This window comes from Brachyhypopomus gauderio, chromosome 4 (genome assembly GCF_052324685.1).
Source record: "Brachyhypopomus gauderio isolate BG-103 chromosome 4, BGAUD_0.2, whole genome shotgun sequence".
NCBI classification, from domain to species: domain Eukaryota; kingdom Metazoa; phylum Chordata; class Actinopteri; order Gymnotiformes; family Hypopomidae; genus Brachyhypopomus; species Brachyhypopomus gauderio.
The window spans coordinates 14,151,630-14,177,967 of record NC_135214.1 but is presented as its reverse complement, the minus strand read 5'-3'; the positions used below and the strand labels follow the sequence as shown (position 1 = coordinate 14,177,967).

The 26,338-nt window shown below is 45.1% G+C and overlaps 1 protein-coding gene and 1 long non-coding RNA gene across 3 annotated transcripts; both read right to left on the bottom strand.

The window, feature by feature from the left end:
• Nucleotides 1-8,604: 8,604 nt before the first annotated feature.
• On the bottom strand, nt 8,605-11,490 carry LOC143511605 (protein Fer3). The gene is made up of 2 exons (XM_077001190.1): nt 10,271-11,490; nt 8,605-9,084 (listed from the first exon to the last, which is right to left on the bottom strand). The coding sequence occupies exons 1-2, from the start codon at nt 10,848-10,850 to the stop codon at nt 9,047-9,049; spliced, it is 618 nt and encodes a 205-aa protein (XP_076857305.1). The 5' UTR covers nt 10,851-11,490; the 3' UTR covers nt 8,605-9,046.
• A 4,595-nt stretch (nt 11,491-16,085) lies between these two features.
• Nucleotides 16,086-26,331, bottom strand: LOC143511604 (uncharacterized). 2 transcript variants are annotated; one of them, XR_013130186.1, is made up of 4 exons: nt 26,249-26,331; nt 24,146-24,314; nt 23,165-23,353; nt 16,086-16,502 (listed from the first exon to the last, which is right to left on the bottom strand). It is a non-coding gene; the product is annotated as an uncharacterized LOC143511604 (long non-coding RNA). The 2 variants fall into 2 exon arrangements; XR_013130187.1 differs by lacking the exon at nt 26,249-26,331 and adding an exon at nt 25,111-25,186.
• Between the last annotated feature and the right edge of the window lie 7 nt (nt 26,332-26,338).

Sequence of the window (26,338 nt, the reverse complement as noted above, 5' to 3'; positions counted from 1 at the left end):
TTTTTTCCAAGTTTTTTTGGAAACTTTATCCCGGTCACTGATGCTAAATAGATGAAGGGGGAGGTAACGCTGAAATCTGATTGGCTGACTAATAAACAGGAGGGACCAGTTTTAAGTTACATTATATCTTGCAGGGATGTCAAACAAGCGGTGTTTTATGAATACAGTGGATAAATATTCATCTATCTGTGAATGATATTAAAACACGAGTCACTTTAAATTTTAGGCTGATGTTTTTTCTGCATTCATTATAATTCTCCTTATTATAAGCAAAAGAGCAGTGAAGCATAACAACAACAATAAAATAAATTATTGTAATAACAATAATGGTGATTGTTATTATTATTATTATTATTATTATTATTATTATTATTATTATTATTATTATTATTATTATTAATAATAATTAGTATTGTTATTAATGCTATTATATTATTTTTGTTGTTACAGGAAAAGAAGAATATATTTTTTCTCAAACGTAATTTTTTAAAAATTACTATTACTACAGAGTTAAGAAATTCTATCATCTATCATCTCTGTTCCGAAATTATATTCATTTAACACTAGCCTATATGTTTTCAGCAAAGTACTTTTGAAAAACGTCTGCTGTGTTCTAGATATAGCCTACATAAAATGTTACCGCATCTTTGTGAATATTAAAATATAGCTCTGTTCTCTGTTGTGAGTTTAAGTTAAACAGGAAGAAACCTGTTACTGCCTGAGATGGTCTCGTGTTTCTCCTCATGTCTCCGGTGGGAGTTCATGCGCGTGCGTTTTGTCAAGGAACTACCTTAATGTATGAGGTCATGTTTTCTATACATTTCACAGTGCACGTGGCTTTTATTATCGTCCGAGTAATCTGCCACCAGCGCTCTCCTTTGTTTGCGCGAGGGTTCGTTTATACATTTATATATTTTCCTAGAATTTTTTGTTATTCGTAATAAAAATCTAATCTTTTAATAATGTCTTTAAAAATAATTTCAATTTTCCATATTTTATCATCTTTCCTAAATTTTAATCCGACTTCTAATCCTAACACAGTGGTGTAAGCTCTCCTAAACAATCTTTAGGCCAAACTCAGTCTGAATGCGCATTTTTCTCAGTTTTATCTACGTGCTCCTTGTTTGAAAATCATTGTATCCAAACAGCAGTACACATGTACATTTAATTCGGGTTTTATTTTATAATTGCATATGCGTCTCTGCTCTTATGAAATAGCTCGCAATAAGAACGCGTTTTAACAGGTTTCTATAAATCCATCCTTTCTACTGCGATGAAAGTCTTCTGCCTATTGTTTTCCAGAGAAGTGTCCAGGGTTTCACAATAACCCAAACACATGGCCGAGGCGGCCTTTGGTGCGCAGATCTTGGCAAAGCATCAGAAGTGTTCCCACTTACGGCCATTTGAACGCGGGGCCTGGACTGTCTCTATGAATAAGACAACAATAATGCATGTCAGATTTGTTTTACCAGTGTCCAGTGCTCTAAAGCAATCTGCTGGATGCTTTATATGTGAGTGAAGATTGGTCAGTTTTGTCAGATTTCGAACAGCCAAACATATCATCTTTTGATTCTCCTCCAATTATGCATATGTACTACACGTGTGAATGAAGCCCAGAAATCTGAATTGGAGCGATGGAAGTCCTAATCCTTTATGCACTATGCTCTGGACTTTAGCAGTACTATCGTAACCACAAGAAAAAAAAATACAGATCCTGCCATATAACTTTTTTTTTGAGAAGTCACCTTGCAGTTCTGTGATAATGAGGAACTGTGTGTTTATCAGATGTAATATTGCAAATGAGCTAAATGATTCCCAAGCCAGATATTATGTACAGACTTGTCTTCATTACAAATGTGTTTCAGAGAATCACTATGGCAGTTTAGCTGTATAAATGGAACTTTTCTAAGTAAAGGAAATCGCCTCAAAATCAATTGTACTGCATAAAACGCCATACTATGTGAACTATACTATCACCTTACTCCATATAAACCAGATCACCTTACTCCATATGAACCAGATCACCTTACTCCATACTATGTAAACCAGATCACCTTACTCCATATAAACCAGATCATCTTACTCCATACTATGTAAACCAGATCATCTTACTTCATGCTATGTTCTTAGCAGCAGTAATAACCCACCGCAAGCAGTGGGACATAAGATGGGATTATAGATCTTCATATTTAGATGAAAGGTCTTCTTAACCCTCAACTCCCTCCTGGGACATTTCAGGAAGGATACCTTACCGGAGGCCTTTTAAGTTGTCGTCGGCATGTTGTTGTGTGTAGCAGACATTCTGTCTGCGTGTAAAACTGAACTCATTTTTGTGTGGCCAATATTCCAAAATGTGATTTATATTTTTATTGGCAGCAGGTGTTAATTTTTATGCACATTAACGGAATATTGTGACATCGGCGAATGTTCCGTCAATTTAGCGTTAATCTCCATCCTTGAACCTATCTGTAATTTATCTCCAACTATACTGATTGAATAGGTGCTAATGACTAGCTCCTGTCTTTCAGTCAGCACTGCAACACAGAAAGAGTTATGTATCAGCTGAAGATAAACATCATCGCTTGTTTTTTGCCCTGGTTAGGAGGTGCGCGGGAGACTGAGGTCTGTTTCCTCCCAGCTTGCGTTCTCCCATCAGCCCCTCTGCTTCCGATAGACTCCATATGGCAGCCGCAGCCTCTTTGGAACGCAAGCGTGTGAGTGTGGGTATAAAACCATCCACATTTCCCCACAGGCCGTGGTCGGCACTCCGCTGGCGCTGACTGAACGGACAGGCGGGCTCTGGAGAGGACCCGCATCAGATCAAAGATGTGCAATGCCGTATTTTACTCTGCTAAGATGACGCGTTTATATCTCCCTGACACCTCCAAATCAGATCCATATGGCCTGGAACTCTTTAATAAGCTGAAATCCCTTCTGCAGAGGCCTGTCATGTGCACTGGCGGAGGGTCACGTCGGCCGCTTTTACTCTGCAGTAAAGAGTAAGAGAAGAGGTGAAGATGCCTACAGGAAACGGAGAACCTGACTCTGTGTGGCTGGACGTTAATCGTTGACTCCCTGAACAGTCAGAGTTTGAACAGATGGTAGTGGGCACAACTGGTTATGAATGGCATATGGACAAGCATGCAGGGGCTGGTTTAGGGATGACAAACGAGTGGCAGGATGCACTTTATGATTGGTGGGCTTTGACAGCCCCCGCACACTACAACGCGCACGATTGGTTACCTGGTGAAGATCACCTGCATCAGGTGATCCTTGCAGACGCAGCGAGGGTCCGGTCAGCCGTGTGTTTTGCTCACGTGTTGCGGTAGATGCACGTGTTCTTGTCTGCGTGCCTCGGTGAGCGTGTGCAGGAAATATGCGCTTCGTATCAAGATGAACAAGGGATGGTCTGCCGGGGAGCAGATGCAGATGGTTTTCATTGTAAACGCTGCTTTAGTGCTTGTGCCATCAGCTCCAAGCAGACTGCAGAGGCGGCTACTGGACACTCTGTACTGTGCACCTGCGTCAGCACTGAGAATGCGAAAAGTGACCGCAGCCATTCGGCTTTCTTTAACTTTAAGAGGGAATGTTCGCATAATGTCCCAATGCATTATGGGCCCTGTTGTTCAGCATTGACACTGTCAGGACTCACAACCTTTGTAGCAAGTAGCTGAGTGTCCACGAGTGCTTTGTGCGACTGTGACATGCCTTGGTGAACTAACAGTGTAAACGTGGTCCAACAAACAGCGCTGTTTGCATACATAATGTCTGCATTTGCCCCTTTACCCTCATCACCTATGAGAAAGGTGAGACTTCTCTAGCAGTGTTGCCCAGTAATATTTAGTTACTCCAAACTAAACTTTACTCAAGGAAATTGCTTTCCTGTTAAACTACCAAGAAAAAAAAAGTAAAAAACAAAAAAAAAAAACATAGTGTGACTTTACCCAAACAAAAAAGCAAGCAGCATAAAATTGTGTGCATAAACGTGTCCTGAACGTGTGCAGCTATGAGCAGAACATTTTGTTTAAAAACATTTTAACAAGTGTGATGTTTCAGTGTACATCAAATCATCGGTTACTTTATTGCATTTATCTGACTGTTAAACGCACACGTGACTTAATGATGAATGTTATTGTAAGTCCTGTCAAATACATTCAAAAACGGTTATTAATATTTAAATTTGCAATTTTTAATACACATTCAAGGGGAAGTCATTTTCTTTCTCTCAAATTTTCTGCATTTTCTTTTTCAACCCTGACGACAAGGTGTTTCTGAAATCGCATTAGGGGTCCTTCATAAATGTTTCATTAGGGACTGAGCCAGCAGCTTGAAGCGTTTAGGTTTGGTTAATATAATGCAGACTTCAGCCTCTCTGTCTGCTGTCAGGGCTGGATCTTGGAGCTCGGCGGGGCCCCTCTCCAGGGGGCCAGGGCCCCACAACACTGCTGCTTGCTTTGATTTCAGCTGAGGTGAAGCAAATGAGCCAGAACGCTTCTATCACACACAACGGACCGGGCCGTGACATGCCAGGCTCGGCCCGCTTTAATTAAAGCACAGCAAAAAAACAACGACAAAAAAGCTCATTGCAAAAATATTATTGTGTACCAGTGTTAATATTGTGTTAATTTGTTTCCATTATACAAATGCAAATTTTCCAGATAGGTAAAACGAAATAAAGTGGAGTCGTAAAACGAACAATGTCTGGAGGTTGTTTCCAGTTGGTTTCCTCAAGGAAACCCAAATTTCAAATGCAGCAGGTCTCTTTCAGCAGGCCGAACCCATTAGCCACAGCTGCACTGAAGGAATGAAGAGCCCCCACCCCACCCCCCAACCCCCCCTACACACCTTACCCTAAGCACATTTACTCCTATTTGGGAGCAGATCTAAAAATAATGCTATTAATTCATTCACAGCTTTCAGTCTTATGATTTACTCATCTTTTTCACTGACAGTTAAGGCCTGCTGTTGCCAGAGGAATGATGTATGCTGCAGTGGAATCCTGTGAATTTGTGCATATGGACTTTTTTAGGTAAAGTCTATTTTTCAGGCATACTATGTGATCTTTTTGTGTTTCTGTTCTAAGCCTTACATTTCTCACAGAGTATCATCTGGTTTATCATGACAAGAGAAGAGAGCTTCTAGTCTCTGACCCAACGTCACTTTTCAACTTCGCTCTTCTACTTTCTGTACCTTCTGCAGGCGTGCAACGTTCATCTGTCATTCCTTCTCAAATTTTAATGAGAATTCCACTTCCATTTATAACGGGAATTATTGGAGCGGTTGAAGAATCTGTTGATGGAGCAGCAGGAGTGTGGGCAGCTCCTAGATGTTCCTCAGACCATCTACTGTGCAAACGGTGGCGTTTTAAGCGAGGGGAGTTTGTGGCGAGGTGAATTTGTAACCCTGGTGCCAAGGTTAGCTTCAGGTTTGCAGGGTTTTGAGGGTCCAGGTGGCCAGCCCTACCCCTCTGACCTGGTCAAACACAGCCTGTTTACCCTGCTGATTGAGCAGGCTCAGTATAAAAGTGGGGCTGTGATTGGTGTAAACACTAGAACAACATTTACAATAGAGTGTAAACCCAAAGTAGAGTTCCAGAGCCCTGGTAAGGATATTCCAGGATTCATGAATGACAGCACAAATTTCTCTATTCCTCAGTTCTGATCTGTTATGACAGATTTTGGGATCTTTGATGACTCTTTCAAATACCCACCAATGTGTAAGACACAAAAAGATAAATATGAAGACTCATTGTAGACCGGTAGCTGCTCCTTTAATGTAAAAAAGAACCAAGTCATGGTCTATTATCAAGATCATTTAAACTTCAGTAAACATAAAGAAAACAGCGATTTCAGCTTGAAGAACAATAATTATTCTCATATTACTCTATTATGTCCATGAAATATACATAGATCACTGGAAGCACTAAGGGGAAAAGTAAATTCTTCTGTGGCGTCTGTCTGAACGGAGCAGGGCCTTGTAATACTGGTGGAAAATAGAATACAGTTGTTAGACCTATTATAAATCTGAGAGCCGGTGAGCTGCTAAACCCCCAGAACTCTGTTATCTTAATGCAGGGCAATATGGGATTATGCATAAACATTCATCACTGTGCTGCATTAATGATGTTTGTGTGTTCTTTGCCCTCGGCTGAAATAGTGGAGCAAAATGCCTGCACAAACTCTGAGCTCTGCTCACAGAAGGTGGTTGTAGGTACATTGTGTGATTTCCCATGGAGAAGAAACATGCTAGTACTGTAGTTAAAGCAGTCGCTAGTCTTTTATTGTCGTTTTCAGAAACAGACTTGGACTAAATATTAGTTTTGTCCATAATGATAGTCTGAAACTATAACCTTCTGTGTTATGAGATTCCATCCAGAGATGGAGACACACTGGCAGTGCTGGAATCAGAGACCTGTGGTTCTGGAGGGTTCCAGAAAGCACACACACCCGCTTATATCAGGAGAACTTCCTGTCCTTGCTCTTAGCACATTAGTGATACCTCAGTTAACCCACCCTGCAAACAAATGACCTGGAGCTTGCTGCTAAATGTTAATTATACTCCCTTGATAGTTTCCATCTCATTGGTGCATGCACACTTGCTGTGTGTGAAATACCAATAGGACCAAGTGTTGTTTCTCACTTCTTGCAGCTGATCTGGGACCTGTTTCCCCAAATCATCATAGCTTAGGAGAGGTGGTGTGTTCCATGCAACACTCACTCTTCCAGTTAAAAATTATCGTTGTTCTTTTAGAAAAGCCCTGAGCTTGATAATACCTTTCTTTACCACCTGCACACTTGTGCAAAAAAAAAAAAAAAAAAACCAAACCCCACAAGAAGCAACATGTTCCACTAGAGGGAGACAATAGTAATTATGTTCTATGGATCAATTACAGCTAATTACTGCAATTATGGACAAGTAGTCAATTACACTGCAAGTGACCTGCAAATGATATTCTTCATACAATTACCTAGAAAATATGTGACGCCTTTTTATTCTTCAGTCCATGTTGTGAAAACATCCTGTGGATTTCCTGGAGCACTGATCGACCCCCGGATGTCCATCCTACTTCAAGCTCATTCCTACCATGAAGACAAAAGTCGGACCACGCAGCGTCACCATGATCCATACAACAGAAGTTCCCCCTCAGTCCCCGGTGAGGAACAGAGAGCAGGAGCTCCACCTTTACGCTGATGGAGGTGTAAATCACACAGGCCTCGTGTAACACTGACATGGTGGATTCCTCTTGGGCCACACAACATGTAAGTGGAGAAGCCCTCTGGCTGAGTGGTGGAGTTGAAGCCTCTCGTAATGGTAATAGCACATCAGGGCTGGTGTTATGCTGATCGCCGGTTGAGACCAAGAAAGCCATCACGAAGCTGCCAGAGCTCCCCTGACTCTGAGTGGGGGTCCTGTTAAGCACATCACCAAGGACCAAGGTGTCAGCCAAAAATCGAAATGAAGTCGGTACCGGTCTCCAAAGACCAGAGCTGAAACACTGCGCTCTCAAAAGAGTTCTAACGCTTGAGGCAGGCCGAAGTTAAACAGAGACGCACACTGACGGAGAGGTGGTGTAAAACAGCACGAGGGGTTGTAGTCAAGAGGGCAATATCCGCTCGACGGGTGAAGCCAGACAATCCTGAAGCTGGACTGGGCCGCCCCTCAGGGTCCACAAGAGAACTGAGCAAGGATCCTCACCCAAACGTGAACCTGAAAGTTTAAACAAGTTGAAGGTCGTTCAGGTGGACGGCTTCTCTAACGACCTTCCCATATGACTCCGTGCTCTAGCTTAATTATATCCTCTGAGGGCCATTAACAGTGAGAGATTGCACCTGCAGCACAGCAGCACAGAGGAGTCGTCCCGCACAGCTTACCGGGAACATCCAGGGGCTTTGTTCCACCTTTCTTTACACACTTGCCATCACAGGAGGAGGCAGAATCATCATACCCATCACATTTTCCATGAATCTGTGTGGGACATTCGCGTCCCGTCTCCTTCTCCAGGTGTGTGTGTGGAAGTGAGCACACCCCATCCCAGGTGTGTGTGTGGAAGTGAGCACACCCCATCCAGGTGTGTGTGTGTGTGTGTGTGTGTGTGTGTGTGGAGGTGAGCACACCCCAAGAGGCCCGTGAGTTGGCCTTCACCAAAAGGGAAAAGGCTTAAACCAGCGCCGTGTGAGCGGGGGACGCAACCTCAGGAGACGCCAGCTGTGAATTCAGTGTCACCCACTGGTTTGTGGAGCCCCACACACACACACACACACACACACACACACACACACACACACAGCTGTGGTACAGTCACAGTTAAGCTGTTTAAAAATAACCTGCATTTATAAAGGGAAACAAGGATAATGAAAACATGCTGGACTGTTTGTTCAGTTTGAAATGACTGAAACTGACAAAGGAAATAAACTGTTCTGTGCTTAGTATCACCTGCTAATATATTTAACAGCAAGGAAAAGATTTAAAATGAACTTAAGATTCATAGCAATAAAAATACAAACCAGGAAGTTTCTAAATAAGACTTTATTTTAATAAGTTATCAAAACAGAAAATAAATACTGAAATATATTAAAGCTACAGTCAATACTTGCAAAACAATATTCTAAAATGTGGTCAGTGTACACTTCAAATGTACTCCCTATAGCTTTCCGTGAAACTGAAACATTCCCAAAGCACATAAACAGACGTCCCAAGATCCTCGGCAGTTCCTTCATGCCCTATAGAGACACGTGGCATGTCTTCACCCCACCAGAACTTCAACCTGGACTCGTTCCCCACTAACACATGACAGAACCGGCACAGCCAGGCCCGCCACCTCGTTCTTCCTCCCGCAACAAATTAGAATATAAAAGGCGTGTGGGGTGTGTGTGTGTGTGTGTGTGTGTGTGTGTGTGTGTGTGTGTGTCCTGTGCAGGGTGGAGGCCTGATGCATCGTGAGAAGTCTGCATATGTTCGTGTGCCATGGTGCCAATCTGGCTCTACGTCTGCGGACGAGTGGGTATCCAGGTCGTCTCCAGCAGACCGGGCCGGGCTGGCCCACGGACTAATCCCACTTTACCCAAGAAAGGCGAGCCGTCAGATCTGGAGGGGAAGCAAGACAAAAGCAGGACAAACATGAGCCTTCAGACACATTTTCAATGAACACCGAACAAGTCACAGGTTCAAATCCAGCAGAGGGGCCACAAAGAAGCATCCTCGTTCATTAAAATGTTCCTCTTGATGAGTGTGTGCCCTGCAACACAGTTACGCACAACACACAGCACCTTGTTGGGGCCGGTCGTCATACACGTGTCTTAGAGTAAAGGGAGTCGTGGAGTACCCACCTCAAGGGCTAGACAGCTGGGAATAAAACTAAAACAAAGAGGACTGTTTAACACTGTCTGTTTAAGTGATAAAAGCCTCATTTAGAGTCAAATGAGCTCCACGGTATTTGCATATTCCCTCTTGGTAAGAAAATGTAATTATGCAAATCTAGAAAAAGTAGCTCATGTCTGCCATGATTTGTCAGGTGTGTTTTCTCTCTAAAGCTTTGTTTAATGAAGTAATACATTTTCACACGGTACGCATGTTTTACGTTGTTTTAGCAGCTCTAAGTTAAGGTAACGTGATCAGGTCTAGTACGGTCAATAGTGATTAATTACTTCTATCAGTCTATACTGAATGATGACTTAATAAGGAAAATCTGGTGTATCTATAGGTGTTCCTATAGGATAATGATAATTTGGCTATACATTGAACTGGCAATATTATGTAAGTCACCACGTTATTTGTATATTGCGAAGGTGTTTGTAACAGCAAAAAGGAAACTCGGTCAGAAAATTACAAGTCACATAATTATGTGTAGCTAAATAATAAAATTCGATTTTGATGTTTGAATACATATTTGCTGTCCAGAAAATAACGGGAAGTAGGCTATCTATTTTATCAGAGTATCTATTTTCGAGTCTAATTAATTTTATGTGACAAATTTGTAATTTTGTTTTGTACCAGTGCACGTGCAGACACGGTAATATCGCCCTTGTTATCACCTACAGTAGCCTGTAGTGTGACAGCAGTGTATTACCCCGTTTAAACGTTAACTAATTTACATACAATCTCACGTATTTCGGCTAATAGCAATGAATTGAGTGAACTGATGTTCAGTGGGCCAGTTGTTCTTAGTATCTATATTTTCAAAAATAGGCCTCAAATGTTACGAAAATGTAAATTTCTAAAATGAGTAACGTTAACTTGTCAAGCAATCTATGGTAGACAACGTATCACTCACCACTCGTGTTCCAAATTGCGTTAGTTTGATTTTTATAGCCGTTTTTCATACATTCGTCTACGTATGACTTTGGATCGCATCCAGACAGAAGGATCTCCCTCAGAAGCGCGATGTAAGCAATGGCTAGTCTTAGTGTGTCAATCTTGGAAAGCCGCTTTTCATACGGAAACGTAGGGACGTGACATCGTAGTTCCTCGAAAGCAGAGTTGATGCTCAGCATTCTCTTCCGCTCGCGGATGTTGGCCGCGTGGCGTTGCACCTTGTACGGGTGATGCGCTGCTAGGCGACGCTGTCTACTCGTGTTGGTCTCGTGGGGCTCGTCCGCTAAGGAGCTGTCCGCTTCAGCACCGGCATCCAGCAGAGGGGACTGGCAGTCTAAATCGGTGAAGGTCAGCTGCGCCTCGGGAAACATGGGCTGGCTTCCAAAGGAGGACCATGGCGACAACTGACCTGACACTGTTGTGCAGTCAAAAAAGACAGAGTCTAGTTGTGGCTGAAACTGGAAATTGGGATCCATTTGGCCCCAGAAAGCGAAGTCTGTTGTTGCATCTTGGTCAAAATCAAAAAACATGTCCTCCATTATTCCAACCACAATCTCCCTTATTAATGCGGAATATAATATTTGTAAACGGTGTTTCAGGATTCAGAGGAAGTTGAGCTGATATATCTGTTTGTCTACTTGCACCCGGGCCCGCGTGGCAGGCCGTTGTTCCGTTCTTACCTCTCCTGACACTAAGCCAAGCGACACTTGCACTAAACCCCTCCAGTGGATTAAATAGCTCTCGGGGTAACAGGCCCCGCAGCGGGGTGCTTACGGTCATTCAACAGGTTGAAAAAGACCTCATTAGGGCTTGAGCCTCCGCCTAATATCTCTCTCATTGCTATTTAACAGCATTCAAAAACCATCGAATGGAACACGTGCACAATTTTCTCAAGTTGTTTCCCATAAAACTCAAAGGCTGTGCCAATATTTACAGCACAATACTCAAATTTTCAGTCAACAGCTTTCCAACGGTTTTTTTAGACGAAAAAAAAGTAACATTTGGCCAGAACTGTCGAGATGGACTTCTACTCCTACAGGCGCATCTGTTGAAGATACAGCCTAGGCCTAACCGTTATTGAACGACTTTCATTGCACCTCGGTATCCCGTTTGTCTCCGTTTTCTCCCTATTTTTAGGGACCACCTGAATGATGTAATCAGGGTTACAACATTTGAAAATCCGTGAACAGTTCATCCACTCAAATAATTCGAATAAATTTAAATTCTGTAAATGTTAAACGACACAACACGACAATAATAATAATAATAAAATTATTATTATTATTGTTATTATTATTATTATTATTATTATCCTGTGTTAGTTAGCTTCGCTTCTGTAGGCCCTTAGTTATTAGTCATTATATTAACGTGGCCATGTATAATACCTTCTTTAGATTAGCATGAGCTATAAATAAACTCCCTTGTTTACTACAACTGTTTACATTTCTGACATATGTTTTTAATTCCGGTTGTGGGGTTGAGCGCTGAAGGGGAAACCCTCTGTTAGGGGTCAAAGCACCGTGCCTCTCGAGAGGAGTATGGGAACAAGAGACGTGGAATTTACTGCATCTGACAGTTGCTATGTCTGGAAGTATTCTAACCTGTTTCGACAAGGTGCTCCAAATTACCACTGTGCCTACAGTACGTCCAGCTGCAAACCTGTGATATTTAATGAAGTTTTCCATTAATGTGCGCTTTGAACAGACCCAAGTCATCTTTTCATAGACATCAGTTTACAAATCGTAGCGCCATGGCCTTATTGTTAAGTCCACAATGACAATCATTAACCTGATTGAGGTAAATCAGATCGGCCACCGCAGAAATCAGAACGTAGTTAAAATACTAAAAGAATCCTGCAAGAATTTTACTTATTTGTTTCAGAATAGTGTGGGACCTACATTAGGGGTTTATGAAATAAGACTGGCTGGAGAATTCATTTGTTTTATCGCGTGCACCATCTTTCTGTTTTTCATGGTCGGAGGCCTAAAGCGCTTACATGAAAACTACAAATACCACTCAAATAGTGCACGTTTGGGAAATGTTCCGGAACATAATTGATAAGCGTTGGACTACAAAAACTAGTGATAGTGGCACAGACTGCAAACGACCTTCTAATGTCTGATTTACAAAATCATTAGGCCTTTATATCCTGGTTTGTCTTTTCTTTTTTACAAAGACCAACCCCAATGAATGAATAAATAAACAGATAAACAAACAAAAAAAACAAACAAATAAATAAAGACATATATATATTATATATTTCTTAACAGTTAACAGTATCATGTTGCCGACGTAAAAGCTTCAATCCAGTTATCTTGTCTAGAAAAGCTTAAGACATTTGTCACGACTATTTATAATCAGTCTTGCTTAGATGATTAAATAAAGGAGCAGGAATAAAAGCCCTGGCACTGTTCAGAGCTGAAGTGGAGAGGGACGAAAGACTTGTCAGAACCTTCTGCTGCCCAGACAAGGGCAGAACTGGCACAGCTGACGCAACGTTTCTACAGCGTCGAGACCCGCGGCTGTCAAGTGCAGAGACCGAGTCATTTGTTCCTTATGCGCAATACACTTATTTACATGAAGCGAGGTCATGAAGCCCTCAGATCCATCTCGCATCTTTTGTAGGCTACAGGTGTGGCATGAAATGACAGAGGAGTTTAGGTTTTAAAAAGGCAAACCGAACTACTATTCAGAGTGGCGTGGCACCTCTCCGTTCCCGTGAGGCGCGTTCATGAATTGCGTGAAGCACGAACACATCTGTTGGCAATTAGTCCCTGTTTTTCGCAGTTGCCTCGACTTTATTCTGGGACAAAACAAGAAATGTAATGAATACAGAATTAAAAGCAGTTCTTCTGCAGTTCTTCATTTTAACCAGTAAATATCATGTTGACACTGTAGCTAATATTTTGCAGTTATTGATTTAAAAAAGAAATCCAAAATGCTCATCACGTTTAACATTAAAATGAATCGAGTTAAGTTAGGATAGTAAATACCAAGGCAGTGAAAGGCACGTTTTAAAGATTTTTGAAAAGGATATATAACCAGCACTTACTTTAGTATGATTTTATGTGAAACTTAAGTGGGTGTATAAATGGCTGAACTGCAAAACGTAGGACTCCCTCTCTCCTCCAATAGGATAGTCTCTCTTCATGGTAATTTTACATGGTCACGGACATCATTAGATATTAATTCTATCTTTAATCAGATGTTATTAGCTTATGATGTTGGGGGGGGGGGGTTCTCCTTGCATCCCCTCGATTACCATGTAGAACACCACATCCCCTTCATCTGGTTTTTTATATCTTTCTGACAGAGTCTGTATACCATAAAGAAACCACCCAAAGTCACAAGTCAAGTGATGAGTCAGGTTGCTATTGCAGTGTTTAAAAAGCTGTGTGGCTCCAGCTATTTGGATGTCATGAGCATGAAGTCATAGGTAGCACGGCCATGCGCACGTAGCAGATGACGTGCTCTCAGGAGAGGACTGGTGGGGCTACGTTGGTCTAGAGGGGGGACGTAGGACGTGGGGGACGCCTGCTAGACATCTTCATCCTTCTGCTCCCATGGCCAGAGCGTGCAGTCCTAGACCAGGGGCTTCCTCTGGGAGGAAAGCCGTGACACTCTCGACCACATACTCTTCCTCTCATTAAAACGATGGGACACTTTCCTTTTTTCCGGACCTTTCCATCGTACGGCCTGCCTGGAAAAAGCATCACGCACATAAAATCCTCTTGCACAAACAGTCATCCCACGGGCCAGGGCAGGGACATCTCCAGAGAGACGGCAAGGTTTGAACCACCGCCTTAAGGGCTGACATACCTTCTGATGACTTGTGAGCCAGACTCGTCTCTTTTCACTTTCTCTCTCTCTCTCTGTCGCTCTCTCTAAGGAAGGGGTGTTAATTGTTCCTCCAGACCCCGAATACTTGTGGCAGAGCTGCTCAACAGCCACGTGGTTCAGGAGGTCAAAGCTTTCGGGCTCCTGAGAACGTGCAAGGCGAGAGAGAGAAGGGGCCACTGCGGAGACATCTCACCCCTGTGCTGCAGGGGGTCGAAGAGATGCATCATGGGACTGGTCCTGTTGACGGGCCATATGGGAACGGTTAGGCTTTTTCTCCTCTTATCACCCAATGAGATAAAGACCAACGGCTTTTGTGCCTGCTGCACAGGTGCAGGTAAAAGAGCCTGAGGAGGAGAACCACTCAGAGGAGCAAAGAAGAGAACGTTGACTGTCCATATGTTGACTGTCCAAATGTTGACAGCTTTCCTGTGTGAAACGAAAGAGGAAGTGAAGCCTTATTAAAGTCTTGGACAGGAGAAGCTAGAGACTAGTGGTGTGGACAGTTGTTTACATACTGTTATTTTAGGCCAGAACCGTTCAAGACATCCATTCAAAGCATATTGCTGCTGTCTGAAGGAAAACCCAGTTTCTTTGTTTGGGAGAATAACAAAAAGAGAAGTATGTGTCTGTGTGTGTGTGTATATATATATATATATATATATATATATATATATATATATATATATATATATCTCAAGTGGGTCTCCACAAATGGGTACAAATCTGACAAAAGTGATCAAATATATGGCAAGAAGTTCTAAATAAGCGCTCAGATACTTTATACTGAGCTAATATTCCTCATTTCAGCTTGGACGAGAAGCGTGAGCCTCTGTTTTGTCGTAATGTTCAGCGTGTCTTTCCCCGGAGAGCGAGCGAGTCCTGAATGAGTCAGACCTGTGAATCATCGCACTGAACAACCACTCCAATGAGTCAGGAGAAAACATTGCAAACATGGGGGAATACAACCGTTCTAATCCATCTTTGTCAGGCGTGTTCTCCGAAATCGAGCAGCGGCAAAGCTGGGGTCATCCACAGTCGCTCAGACGCCCGGCTTCCGAGAACACGTAACTTGGGCACCATGCTGTGAGAAAGCCCCAGGACCCGACACACGGCCCCTTCTCCCCTGTTTCATTTTGACATGTTTGATATATATCCCCCCCAGATAATAAGAATAAATGGCTGTAATTGTGCGGATACAGAAGCTCACAACAGCGTCCTTAGCTGGAGAAGTGAAGCCCCTGACAGGGCCGGTTTCTGTGACGCGGCCCCTGTGACGCAGTCCCTTCAAGACCTGGAGAGACTCCCGAAGCCTTTTGATAAAGATATTACCACTGCGTTAATCCCAGCTCGGAGGGAGCAAAGCTGCTGCAATTTTTTGGAACTGAAATATCACATCTGAAAGCAATTTAAAGGCCTGCACGGTTTCCGTGAAGAGGACAATTTGGCGGGTGATGGGGGTGCCAGGGCTGAGGGGTGACGTCCCATGAGGCACCTTGGGAGAGTGCCAGCCTGCTTCCTGTTCCATGCCCAGGATGCAAGCAGGCATTTGCATGTAAGGCAGGGGTGCACTGGAGCACAAAGGAACCTCAATCAGGTCCACGTGCTGCAGTGTTATTTGCTCATTACCCTTTGCGGAGAGCCCAGTCTTTCCTATAATCCCCTAACCGTCTAAACAGAGCGGAAGTCACACAGAGCGAGGTGACACACTCCATCCAGAATATATTCTGACACTCTCCTTCATCTCAGGGCAGAGATTAAAGCACCCAGACAAAAATGTTATCAAGGTTAGGGCCGGGGATTTTACAAAAACACGCCATGTGTTGTAGCCCCATGTGAAATCCTTAAGTGGTCAATGAGAACAAAGCAGAGGCCTCCACAGAAGCCATGTGACCATAATTGCTAATTGCAGAAACCCTGGAGGCTTGGCGTAAAGGTCACAGTCATTGCGGTATCACTTTAATTTCCCATGGAGAGAGAGGAGAAAAAAAAGGGGCATACTTTAGGCATTACAACAGGGAACCGCTGTGGTGTAGTGAGTACAGATATATTCTTACTGCAGGAGAGGTACGAGATCAAATAATGTATATGGAGAGGGCAAAGCACAGATACAAGCAATAAAGACTCGAGTACAATGGATTCTTTTAGAATTGAAATAATGAGCAATTAATGGAGAGTCCAGCAGTCACACGTCAGGAACAGCCGTCATCTGGTCTTGACTGATTTTGAACTTTACGTTAGCGGTCCATCTCATGCTTAATCCAACAGCCTGTGCCTAAGGTGTTGTACTTCCTGTTGCTTTTAACTATTGCCAAGAGTATTATACTGTAATCCTCCAATCCTCTATTATTTCCCTAAAAAAGGAGACAAGAAAAATAGTAAAAACAAAAGCTTATGAGAAACAGATTGCTAAACATAAACACCAATCAGAGAGACGCAGCAACAGGAAACAGGATAAAAGTGCTTCCATAAAGAGAAACACAGGATCAATGACTCATCAAATTTCACGATACAGCGGGTGCAGGCCGGAGAATCTTGCCCAGCCCTGCGAGGCCTCTTCGCTGGCCTGAAACTTGCTGTTGGATCCCCGGGGCAGAAAGGGAGCCACGCCCACCTGCAGATCTGGTCACCTTGAGCTACATCCTGGCCCTGTAGTCTGGCCACGTGGCCCAGAGGACAGTGATTGGTGGAGTTACTGTGTGATGAAATACAGGTTTGGGGCAGCGAAATGCAATTTTTCTTTCTCTGTTGATTCATCTGATGAAAGGCGCTGTGGCACCCGGGACTCTCGGCCTGATAGTTATTTTCCTGCATTTTCCTCTGGTTTCCCAAACAACTACTTTAATGTTGACAGTTATATGAAGTCCATAATAATTCAAATTTCAAAGAATTCAAAGACGAATTCTTCAAAAAGAGACCACAAAAGCAAAGAGAAACGGGTCAGGGTTCCTTTAGCAATTGTTTGGTTACATTTAACATATGACAACTTACATGAACACAACAAAGAAAAAAAAACAAAGCAATGCTTCTTCTACGGTAACATTTTTCACGTCATTGCCGTACGAGAGCAGAGACGACCGAGGAGAGCTGGACGTAAATATTGTTTCAGACAGACAGAAAGTACATTCAAAATGAAATAGAGCCCTTCCACACTCCAGGTCCTGCACATAGGTAGAAAAAGCCTTGCGAAGGCTCAGTGACCCTAATCTCCTGTCCTCCCCACCGCTCTGTGAGCGCAGGTCTGGAGGAGGCCGCACCGCTCTGCGGGGAGTTAGCCGAAGACTTGGCAACCCGACAGCAGAGAGTGCGGATCGGCGGTGCTTGGCAGCGGCCCTCTCTTTCGGGGGCAATGAAAAATAATTTCCTCCTGAAAGAGCACGAGGGACTCGTTCCTGGGCTGGACGCGGCCAGCATGAGGCACGGCGGAGGAATGCACGTGCAACGGCGAACGTGCGACGTGAATGTCAAAGACAGACGGCCATCCTCGCTCACACGTGCCACGCTGGTGTTTACCCAGCCTTGATTACCATATGAGGAAGTCTCTCCCCTTCCGCCACCAGGGTTATTTGGGGCGATTTACTTACAGCCGATGGATTCAAAAGGAAAATTGTATTCAAGTAAAGTGTGTTTGTGACTGTTCAATTTATCTTCTAAATCCAGAGTTAAATATTCTGGAATATGATGTATTCTTTGAAATTTGAAAGTGGAGCAACTATTTACTTTTTGTGTGGCAATAATTATCCATGTGTGCACGTGCAGTACGTGTGCACACACTTTTCCATAGCGGATGACCAATTAGGATGCTCCAGTAATACATACGGTAGACAAATGCATATTTCCACCATCCACATGCTTCAAAAGGCCTCTGCTGCATCCAGCCGTATACCTTTACCAAGCTCAACTCCCTGCATGGAAATACGCCCACCTACAGAAGACCTACCTGGAATGTTACCAGTCTCTGATTGGTCAGATGTGAGCGATGCCTGCATAAATTACATGGGCCATTCAACACTGGAGAACACACAGCTGTGGTAAAGTATTTAAAACATCTTTCACCCATGCTCCATAGTAGATGGTTCGTCTTTATTCTGTCTTCATACTTTTTTTCTGGAAGGTGAAGATGGTGGCCTTCGCTAGAACCTGCATGGTAGGGCTAAATGCAGGATCTGAACGTCTCTTCATGGAGAAGCTGCCTCCATGCCTCCACCCATCACAGATGGAGTAGCTGCCTCCACGCCTCCACCCCTCACAGATGGAGAAACTGCTTCCATGCCTCCAGCCCTCACAGATGGAGTAGCTGCCTCCACGCCTCCACCCCTCACAGATGGAGAAACTGCTTCCATGCCTCCAGCCCTCACAGATGGAGTAGCTGCCTCCACGCCTCCACCCCTCACAGATGGAGAAGCTGCTTTCACGCCTCCACCCCTCACAGATGGAGAAGCTGCTTCCACGCCTCCACCCCTCACAGATGGAGAAGCTGCCTCCACGCCTCCACCCCTCACAGATGGAGAAGCTGCCTCCATGCCTCCACCCCTCACAGATGGAGAAGCTGCTTCCACACCTCCACCCCTCACAGATGGTGAAGCTGCCTCCACGCCTCCACCCCTCACAGATGGAGAAGCTGCCTCCACGCCTCCACCCCTCACAGATGGAGAAGCTGCTTCCACACCTCCACCCCTCACAGGTGGAGAAGCTGCCTCCACACCTCCACCCCTCACAGATGGAGAAGCTGCCTCCACGCCTCCACCCCTCACAGATAGAGAAGCTGCTTCCACGCCTCCACCCCTCACAGGTGGAGAAGCTACTTCCATGCCTCCACCCCTCACAGATGGAGAAGCTGCCTCCACACCTCCACCCCTCACAGGTGGAGAAGCTGCCTCCATGCCTCCACCCCTCACAGATAGAGAAGCTGCTTCCACGCCTCCACCCCTCACAGGTGGAGAAGCTACTTCCATGCCTCCACCCCTCACAGATGGAGAAGCTGCCTCCATGCCTCCACCCCTCACAGGTGGAGAAGCTGCCTCCACACCTCCACCCCTCACAGAGAGCCGCTGCTCTCCATTCCCCGACACACAAAGCCCACATAAGGTCGCAGACTTCAAAGGCGACTTGAAAGGTGGAGATATCTCCTCGGCTAAAGTCCCTGGCAGGCTGGCGAGGAAACAGGGCAATGTGTTTCTTGTTATTTGATAAGCATCCCATATTTTTGGAGGTATTTTAATAGCCGGGAACGATTCCTTTTCAAGGGTGGAAGGCCGTGGAGGGAGACCCCGCAGGGGTCAGAGTGTGGTCCTTACGCAACACAGCCTCTCCACAGGAGAGCTGGTTCGCGCTTCGCTTTGCCGTGATGCTTGTGCAGATCACATTTTCACTTTACTCGTCCCGCTGGAACTGATTACGTTGCTTCTTCCCGCCATTCTGTGTAGAATGTTCCAGAAATGATTCAGTTTGCGTTTCACCACTGTGAAAAAAAGGAGTGCGTGTTAGCTCACGCTATGAATTGTGGCAGACGTCTTGAGCCTTTACTTCACCTTGGAACAAATCCGACCTGCACAAGGGGATTTGTGTTTGTAGACTGCTATCAAAGAAGGTCAGTGTCACTGCCACACTGTGGGAAGCTGGGCTGGTGCACACAGAGGTCTGTGGCCCAGGACGAAGATACATGAGATGTCAGCTTTACACACCAGACGGCTACTTTTCTGTTTATAGTCATGATGCAGGTCAGGAGACCAGCACACAGCATCGCTGTTCGCGTTTGTTCCAAAACACACCGCAAACCAAAGATGCAGCAGAGGGCTTTTCACAAAAAAAGAGAAAAAAATGGTTTGGATCACTTACCAACATCAAAGTTTGTTTGCTGGATGAGTTATTTACTTATCCCACTGGTATGTCCTTTGTGGTGATTACAAAGGCTTTGTGTGACTTGTGTGATTCCCTTGACTGCTGACACTGTCATACAGTGACTCTTTTGTGTTTTGGAAGACTTAAGAATCGCTGCACCAGCACAGGAAGTCAGTCATGGTGCCAGTCTACAGACACACAGCTCGCACAAAGGCAAACGAAGGTTCGACCTTTAACGCTACAGAGAACTCGGTCACACGCCGTACATATTTCTCACCATTCCAATGTGTTACTCAGCGAGGAGTTTGAAGATTCTTTTCTTTTCAGTGGAAAATTATAATATGGCTCATGTGGAAAAAAAAACTTTGATCCATTGTGAAATAAGTCTAACAAGCAACTCTGCCTGGTTTCTCCTTAAGGCCTTTCTTCTCTGCTTTAATGAGAAAATGTGTTATGAAATGCATAATGTTCCATATTGTAAATTGCGTGTAAAATGACAGCACTTGCAGATTACAAGCATGGAGGAGGAATCAGGCAGTAAGAAGGCACTGCATGCTAAGGACCACTTAAGCCAAGCTTTACCCAGAATCCTTTGCCACAGTCACATGCTTATAAGAGGGAGAAGACATCACGCAGACGCTGGGTGTATTTAAGAGGAGTGTGTGTGTGAGAGAGAGAGAGAGAGAGAGAGACTGACTGCTCAGCTGTGGGGTTAAATGAAGCAGGTTAAGCCAGTTCCATGTGCTCGGTGACAGATGAGTAGGAGACAGCTGTGATGAGAGATATCTTCACCACTGTGACTGGGCCTCTGCAGGCCAAATCTTTTGCCCAGGCACACGGGCCTCGCAGGCATTACCGACTTCCTCGTGGCCTGTGCTTCATAATGGTCAAATGCCCATGCCAACATCTGTCTTTGAGTCTTCATCACAGCAAACAAAAAAAAAAACACCCCTCCCCGGACCCTTGATAAATAGGGTTATGACAAAGGCTTCGTGTGCAGTGTGTCGGACGGACGAGGTGTTTGGACGGACGAGCCGGTGCCGCTGCACGGCCCGCGCCTGGCTGCGACCCCCGTCGGCGAGAGATGGAGTGGGGATGCGGTATCTCCCCCCCCCCACAAGTCTCTCTTTCTTTTATTTGAAATACTCTCTGCCCAGAAGGAATGGATTTGCAAGGCCGCTTTGATCCCCTCTTTATGATTCTTTTATTTGTTTTAGCCACATCCTTTTCAGAGCCTTGCACACTGAAAGATGCTTTGAATTAAGGGTGGGGGGGGACCAGGGAGCTCCACACTCCCACCGCGCCTCAGGAGGTAACATGGTGGGCCGCGGAACAACTAGTAACTGCTTAACGCTGACAAACTCTTCATAGGTTCTATGCTCAGATTTCCTTGTTTGGTGCACATCAACAAATCCTTTTATCTGTCATATTTAATATACATTTTAATGGCTGGTTTACACAGTCTAAAATTAGCTGTGGAATACAGGGCATGGTGTTCCCCCACGCTGCGTTATTCTAGCCAGGATTGGGCTAGTATCTCTGAACTGGTCCTGCCGTAACTGCCATATTGAAGCCCCTTTTGGATCTTTGCACATGGGGTCCATAATAAGCTCATCTTGGATTTTCCATGCATGATTTTGATTTGAACATGAGAGAGAGAGAGAGAGACAATGGCCCCATCCATAATTAGCATAAAAATGCATCTGGGTACTTGCATTGCAGCCGGATCAAATTTAGCGGAGCCGTGGACAAACCCGTGACAGTGATGTGATTGGACGGGACTGTCCTGTCCCTGAAGTGGACAGGACATCTCTTTGTGAAGGCCAAGCCACTTGGCCATGTTGTCTGTAAACATCTGAGTTTTAAATTCAGCAAGATGCAACATCTGAACACACATCTGTATTTCTGTGCCTTGATCAAGGATCACCAGATCCCTTTGACAGGATCATACGGGACAGATGGTATCTGAAGCTCTGGATAAATCCACTACCTCCAACCAAAGGAAAAAAAATGACTTCAGTCCGATTCTTCGCTTTCTGGCATCTAACACAAACTCATAAACAAACAAAAATTACTTTTCGGAGTCTCCACGATGCTTCCATGAGATCCGTGCTACACACAAGGTGGATGTTCGAGATGCTTGTTGCCATGCAACCCCAGCCATACCCTCTCCGTCAGACACATGGCTGCCCCATGTTTCCCATTGACCTCCTGGGAGGAAGTGGTCTGCCATCAGAGCGCACCGCCGCACCACGTGTGTGCGTGCGTGTGTTTGGTCGGGGAGGGGAAAACTGTAAACACTCTTAATTTCTCACTGGAAGTGACCTGCTGACAGACACTACAAGGCCTAATGAAGTAAATAAACAAAGCGTGTATATAAATAGGCTGCACAAATAAACCTCACCGAGGAACCACGCTCTCCGGAACATCTGCCCAGGTCTGGCTCTCAGCAGCTGGCCTGCAGGAAACTGTGAGGGCAAAAGCGTGTTTACTTTCCTGTGGAGAAGCAGGCATGTTCCCCCTCCACCTTCTCTCTCCCGTTGTTGAATGCTGAGGAGCTCTCTGGTCGAACGAGGGCCGCGTGGCGGCGGGCCGCAGAGGCCCGTGGGGCTCCAAGACTCTGGTGCCGGGGGCTCGCCACGCCGAGCTCTCCCGCTTTCATTACTGTGCTTTACGACGCTGTCAGATGCTAAAAAGCACCACGCTGGCCGGTGGTTGCAATGAAAGAGTTTGATTTAAACTCAGACTTTCAAACAAGACCTCTCAAAGCAGGAAGAATGAAATGTGCGAATATGGATGTAAATCAAAAGCCTTTAGGAGGCCGTTTATGTAATAGGACAAAACAAAAAAAAAAAGTATTCAGTGCACGTGAGGGTCTGCGTAGAGTGCAGTGAGAGCACTTGCACGTGGGAACTCCAGCGACGTGTTCCATAGTTGCGTGCAGTCTTATGATTTATCAAAGAAACAAAATCATTGCCATTCTGCATGTGCTGTGCAAAGGAACTTAATCAGATGCTAAAACAGTGGAGTTCGGCAGACTTTACAAGGAGGCCGATATGCATGGGTTCTCAGAGAGAGAGAGAGAGAAAGAGAGAGAGAGTGCTGATATCAGATCAGCTTTTAGCTTTAATATTCTGCAGCTCAATATCTAAAGAGCACGCCACCCATTCATTACCCAGAATGCACCTCCTCGTTGCCGCTAACGAGTTCAGCCGTGTCTTCGTGTGCTGGACACTGCATTGACCGTGAAACTGCCTGTTGAGTGTGGAACCATGAAGCAGGTGCACAGCCCTGCTGCAGACACCAGCGGAGATGCTGCCTGGTGACTCTCGGGGGTCAGTGTGCTGTGGGGACCCTGGATGCCCTGTGGGTGAAGGAGAGGACCTGAGTCCCCAAGTGGTGCACATTTGACAGTATAAACACACACAACCTCCTTGGCGAGAGTCGCACCCATCAAACACGGAAGAATAACTGTGTGTAGCACCCTGTTGCATGCAAAGAACGCCCCCCCCCCCCCCCCACCTCCTCCGCCTACACCGCGAGCCCTTTTATCAGAGAAATATGGCCACCATTACTCTAGGAAGTGCGTTGCGATAAATACGACGTGCACTAGGAGCTGAAATGTTTATGCACCGCGTTAGAGAAGCGTAATTGGACCGGGCCCACCTCCCCTCCCCTCCCCCGCACACAGACAGAAGAAAATACACAAAAGCAATTACCAACCACTCCGCCTAGACCTATCACACACACACACACACACACACACACACACACACACACACACACACACACACACACACACACACACACACACGTCCACGTATAAACACCCATGCACACACATTCACCGTATGTTCCGGCCTCCTGTTTATCGGAGCAGGTCTGAAGCAAACTAAAGCAGAGCGTGTTTACGATAGCGGGGATGATTGCTCTCCCAGAGCGGCCCTTGGCAGCATCACTGTCAGTGTGCACCTCGGGGGCCCCGACAAACACAAACCTGCCACTCAGCCAGCACTGCAGGAAACCGAGCCAGCGCTGTAAACTGCTTCTTCACAATTTTACAAAGTGATATCAGCACAAACGCTGCCCGTGGACGTTTGGGAGATTAAACATTTTAATTAAGGGTTCCTTTTGTCAGCATAGCTGGCTCTCTTACCTCACTGCAGTCTGCTTTGCATTCGCCGCTGTCGGAGCGCCCCCGTGACCTTGCGCGTCCCCGTTGGGCGTGCGCGGCGCGGGGGAGCGAGCCTCCACATCGGGGATGTCTCTGCGCTCAGATCAGCGTCTCGCCGTCTCAGAGCTCCGTCTCCGTTCCTTCCCTCCCGCTGTAATGCGGCCAGCAGGCGCAGTATCCCAGGCCGTAAACAACAAAATAAGACAAAGAAATAAATAAGACTGCGATCTTGCTGCTTTCTCAGAGGGAGGTGATCACAGGACGTCCTGTCTACTAAACACGTTTTACTACATCCTGATCGCTCTCCTGATGCACCATCACTCATTTGGTCTTCAGTGAAGGATCAGAGGAGATAGAAAGCTCATATATTTGTATTATCACTATTTAGACTGCAGCGATGGGGCTGTATATCGGCGCTGGAATAGTGTGCACGGTGAGGTCTGTAGGTAATATAACAGTGATATCAGAAAAGGCTAGTGTAAACTCTGTGGAAATGTTTGCTTGCTGAATTTGTGTAAAAAAATCTTAATGTATAATTTGCAAACCATCATTGCTTTACAACGTGTTTAGTAAGGAAAAACCTGAATGGAAAAATAATGCAAAAAAAGCACGTGAGACAAAGCACACGTGAGGTTTTGAAATGAACAACTTGTTTCAGATTTCTGTGAATCATGCTGGTCCTCTGAGAAGATGACGGAGTGCATGAGAGTTCATGATACTTCTGGAGGACCAAACAACGTGATGCATTCATAACGAGATGATTGTTTATGCGGAAGATTAAAGCACGCGGATGTGGTGTTTGCGCGTAGCGTCGTTGGCGTGCGGGCGAGAAAATGAGAGGCAAGGCGACCTCGGTAAACGGAGGATCCTGCCTTCTTGACGAGCAAATTACAGAGGCTGCATTTACTAATGGGTGGATATTCCCTGGGCCGGAGGGAGGAGCACACCAGGGATGAAACGCTGGAGATGGTGAGCGGGCCCAGACGTGAAGCAGCGGTCCGATGGGGAGTGTGTGGATGCCCAGAGCTGTGCCGCGCCCACACGCCACACGCCTCCTGTCATTTAAGATCTTACTCTCTGAGATGGATTACAGAATATTTCCAATCCACAATCCCAATCCATACTACTGCTGAATGACTGAATGAATGACTTCCTCAAAACATTCGACAGCAACTTCTAAAGCAAAATATCAAAAGCATGCCACAAGCAGAGCTCCAAATATTTCATACGGTCTCTTTTCTAAACTCTGCTTTTCTAAACTCTTTTAAAGATCTTTTTTCGGATCAATCATTGTTCATTTTCCACAATGTTTCTTTGACGCTTTGTCTATATTTCATATACAAATGATAAATATTTGGGACCACCGTGATGGTGATTTTGATGGGTGTAACTTGCACAACAGTATCAGAATAATACACAAAAGACTCTGGAACAAAAGTGTAGTTGTGATTTCAGAGAGCACACTCACTTTTGCCCCTGTGAAAAGGAATAATAGCTCACTTTGCCCTACAAGTAAAACGTCTCCTTCGTACGCACAATAAGATATGTAGTTTGCCTTGATATAGAGAAGGGTTACAGTGGGTCTCAATGGCATGTCACTGCGAAGAATGACATCTGAGATTATAAATCAACAGGCCTCTCCGAGACTTCAGAAACCGTCGGAAACCACAAGAGCAATATACTGCAGGATGGAATTCACCGAGGACGGGATCCTCGCTCCACAGTCACGCAACCCTGCGTTCCACAGAGACGCTGCAGTGCGGCACGTTCTCCGGGGCTTCTGCGCGCGCCAGCGGTGTTACGACTACAAACCATCCATCCATCTATGACACACAGTCGCTAAATCTGCACTCTGTACGTATCCACTGCCTTGACAAATATTAAATAGCATAGAAGCAACTTTGGCCTGCGCAGATGTTCTTAATCTTTAATTATCGCCCACGTGATGCAGGAAAGACGTGAATCCAACTTGCCGTACTGACGACGACAGAGTTAATTGGAATGAACCCTTGATAAATTCACTTCTGTGATCTTTGCAATAACGTTAGAATATCGAGTGCAGAGAAGGGAGTATCGCGTACACACCTGCCTGTCACTGCTCATGTCCACGGGGAAACCAAAGCAGACAGGAAATTCATGATCTCCACAGGAGGCTGAAGGGGGCGGGGGCTGGGG

Bases quoted from the DNA above. Each gene is read 5' to 3' on its own strand.
- LOC143511605 (XM_077001190.1), bottom strand. From the start codon at position 10,850: ATGGAGGACATGTTTTTTGATTTTGACCAAGATGCAACAACAGACTTC. The intron at 9,085-10,270 runs GTGAGTGATACG...CTTCCCCTCCAG, and splicing joins CGCAATTTGGAACACGAGTG to ATCTGACGGCTCGCCTTTCT.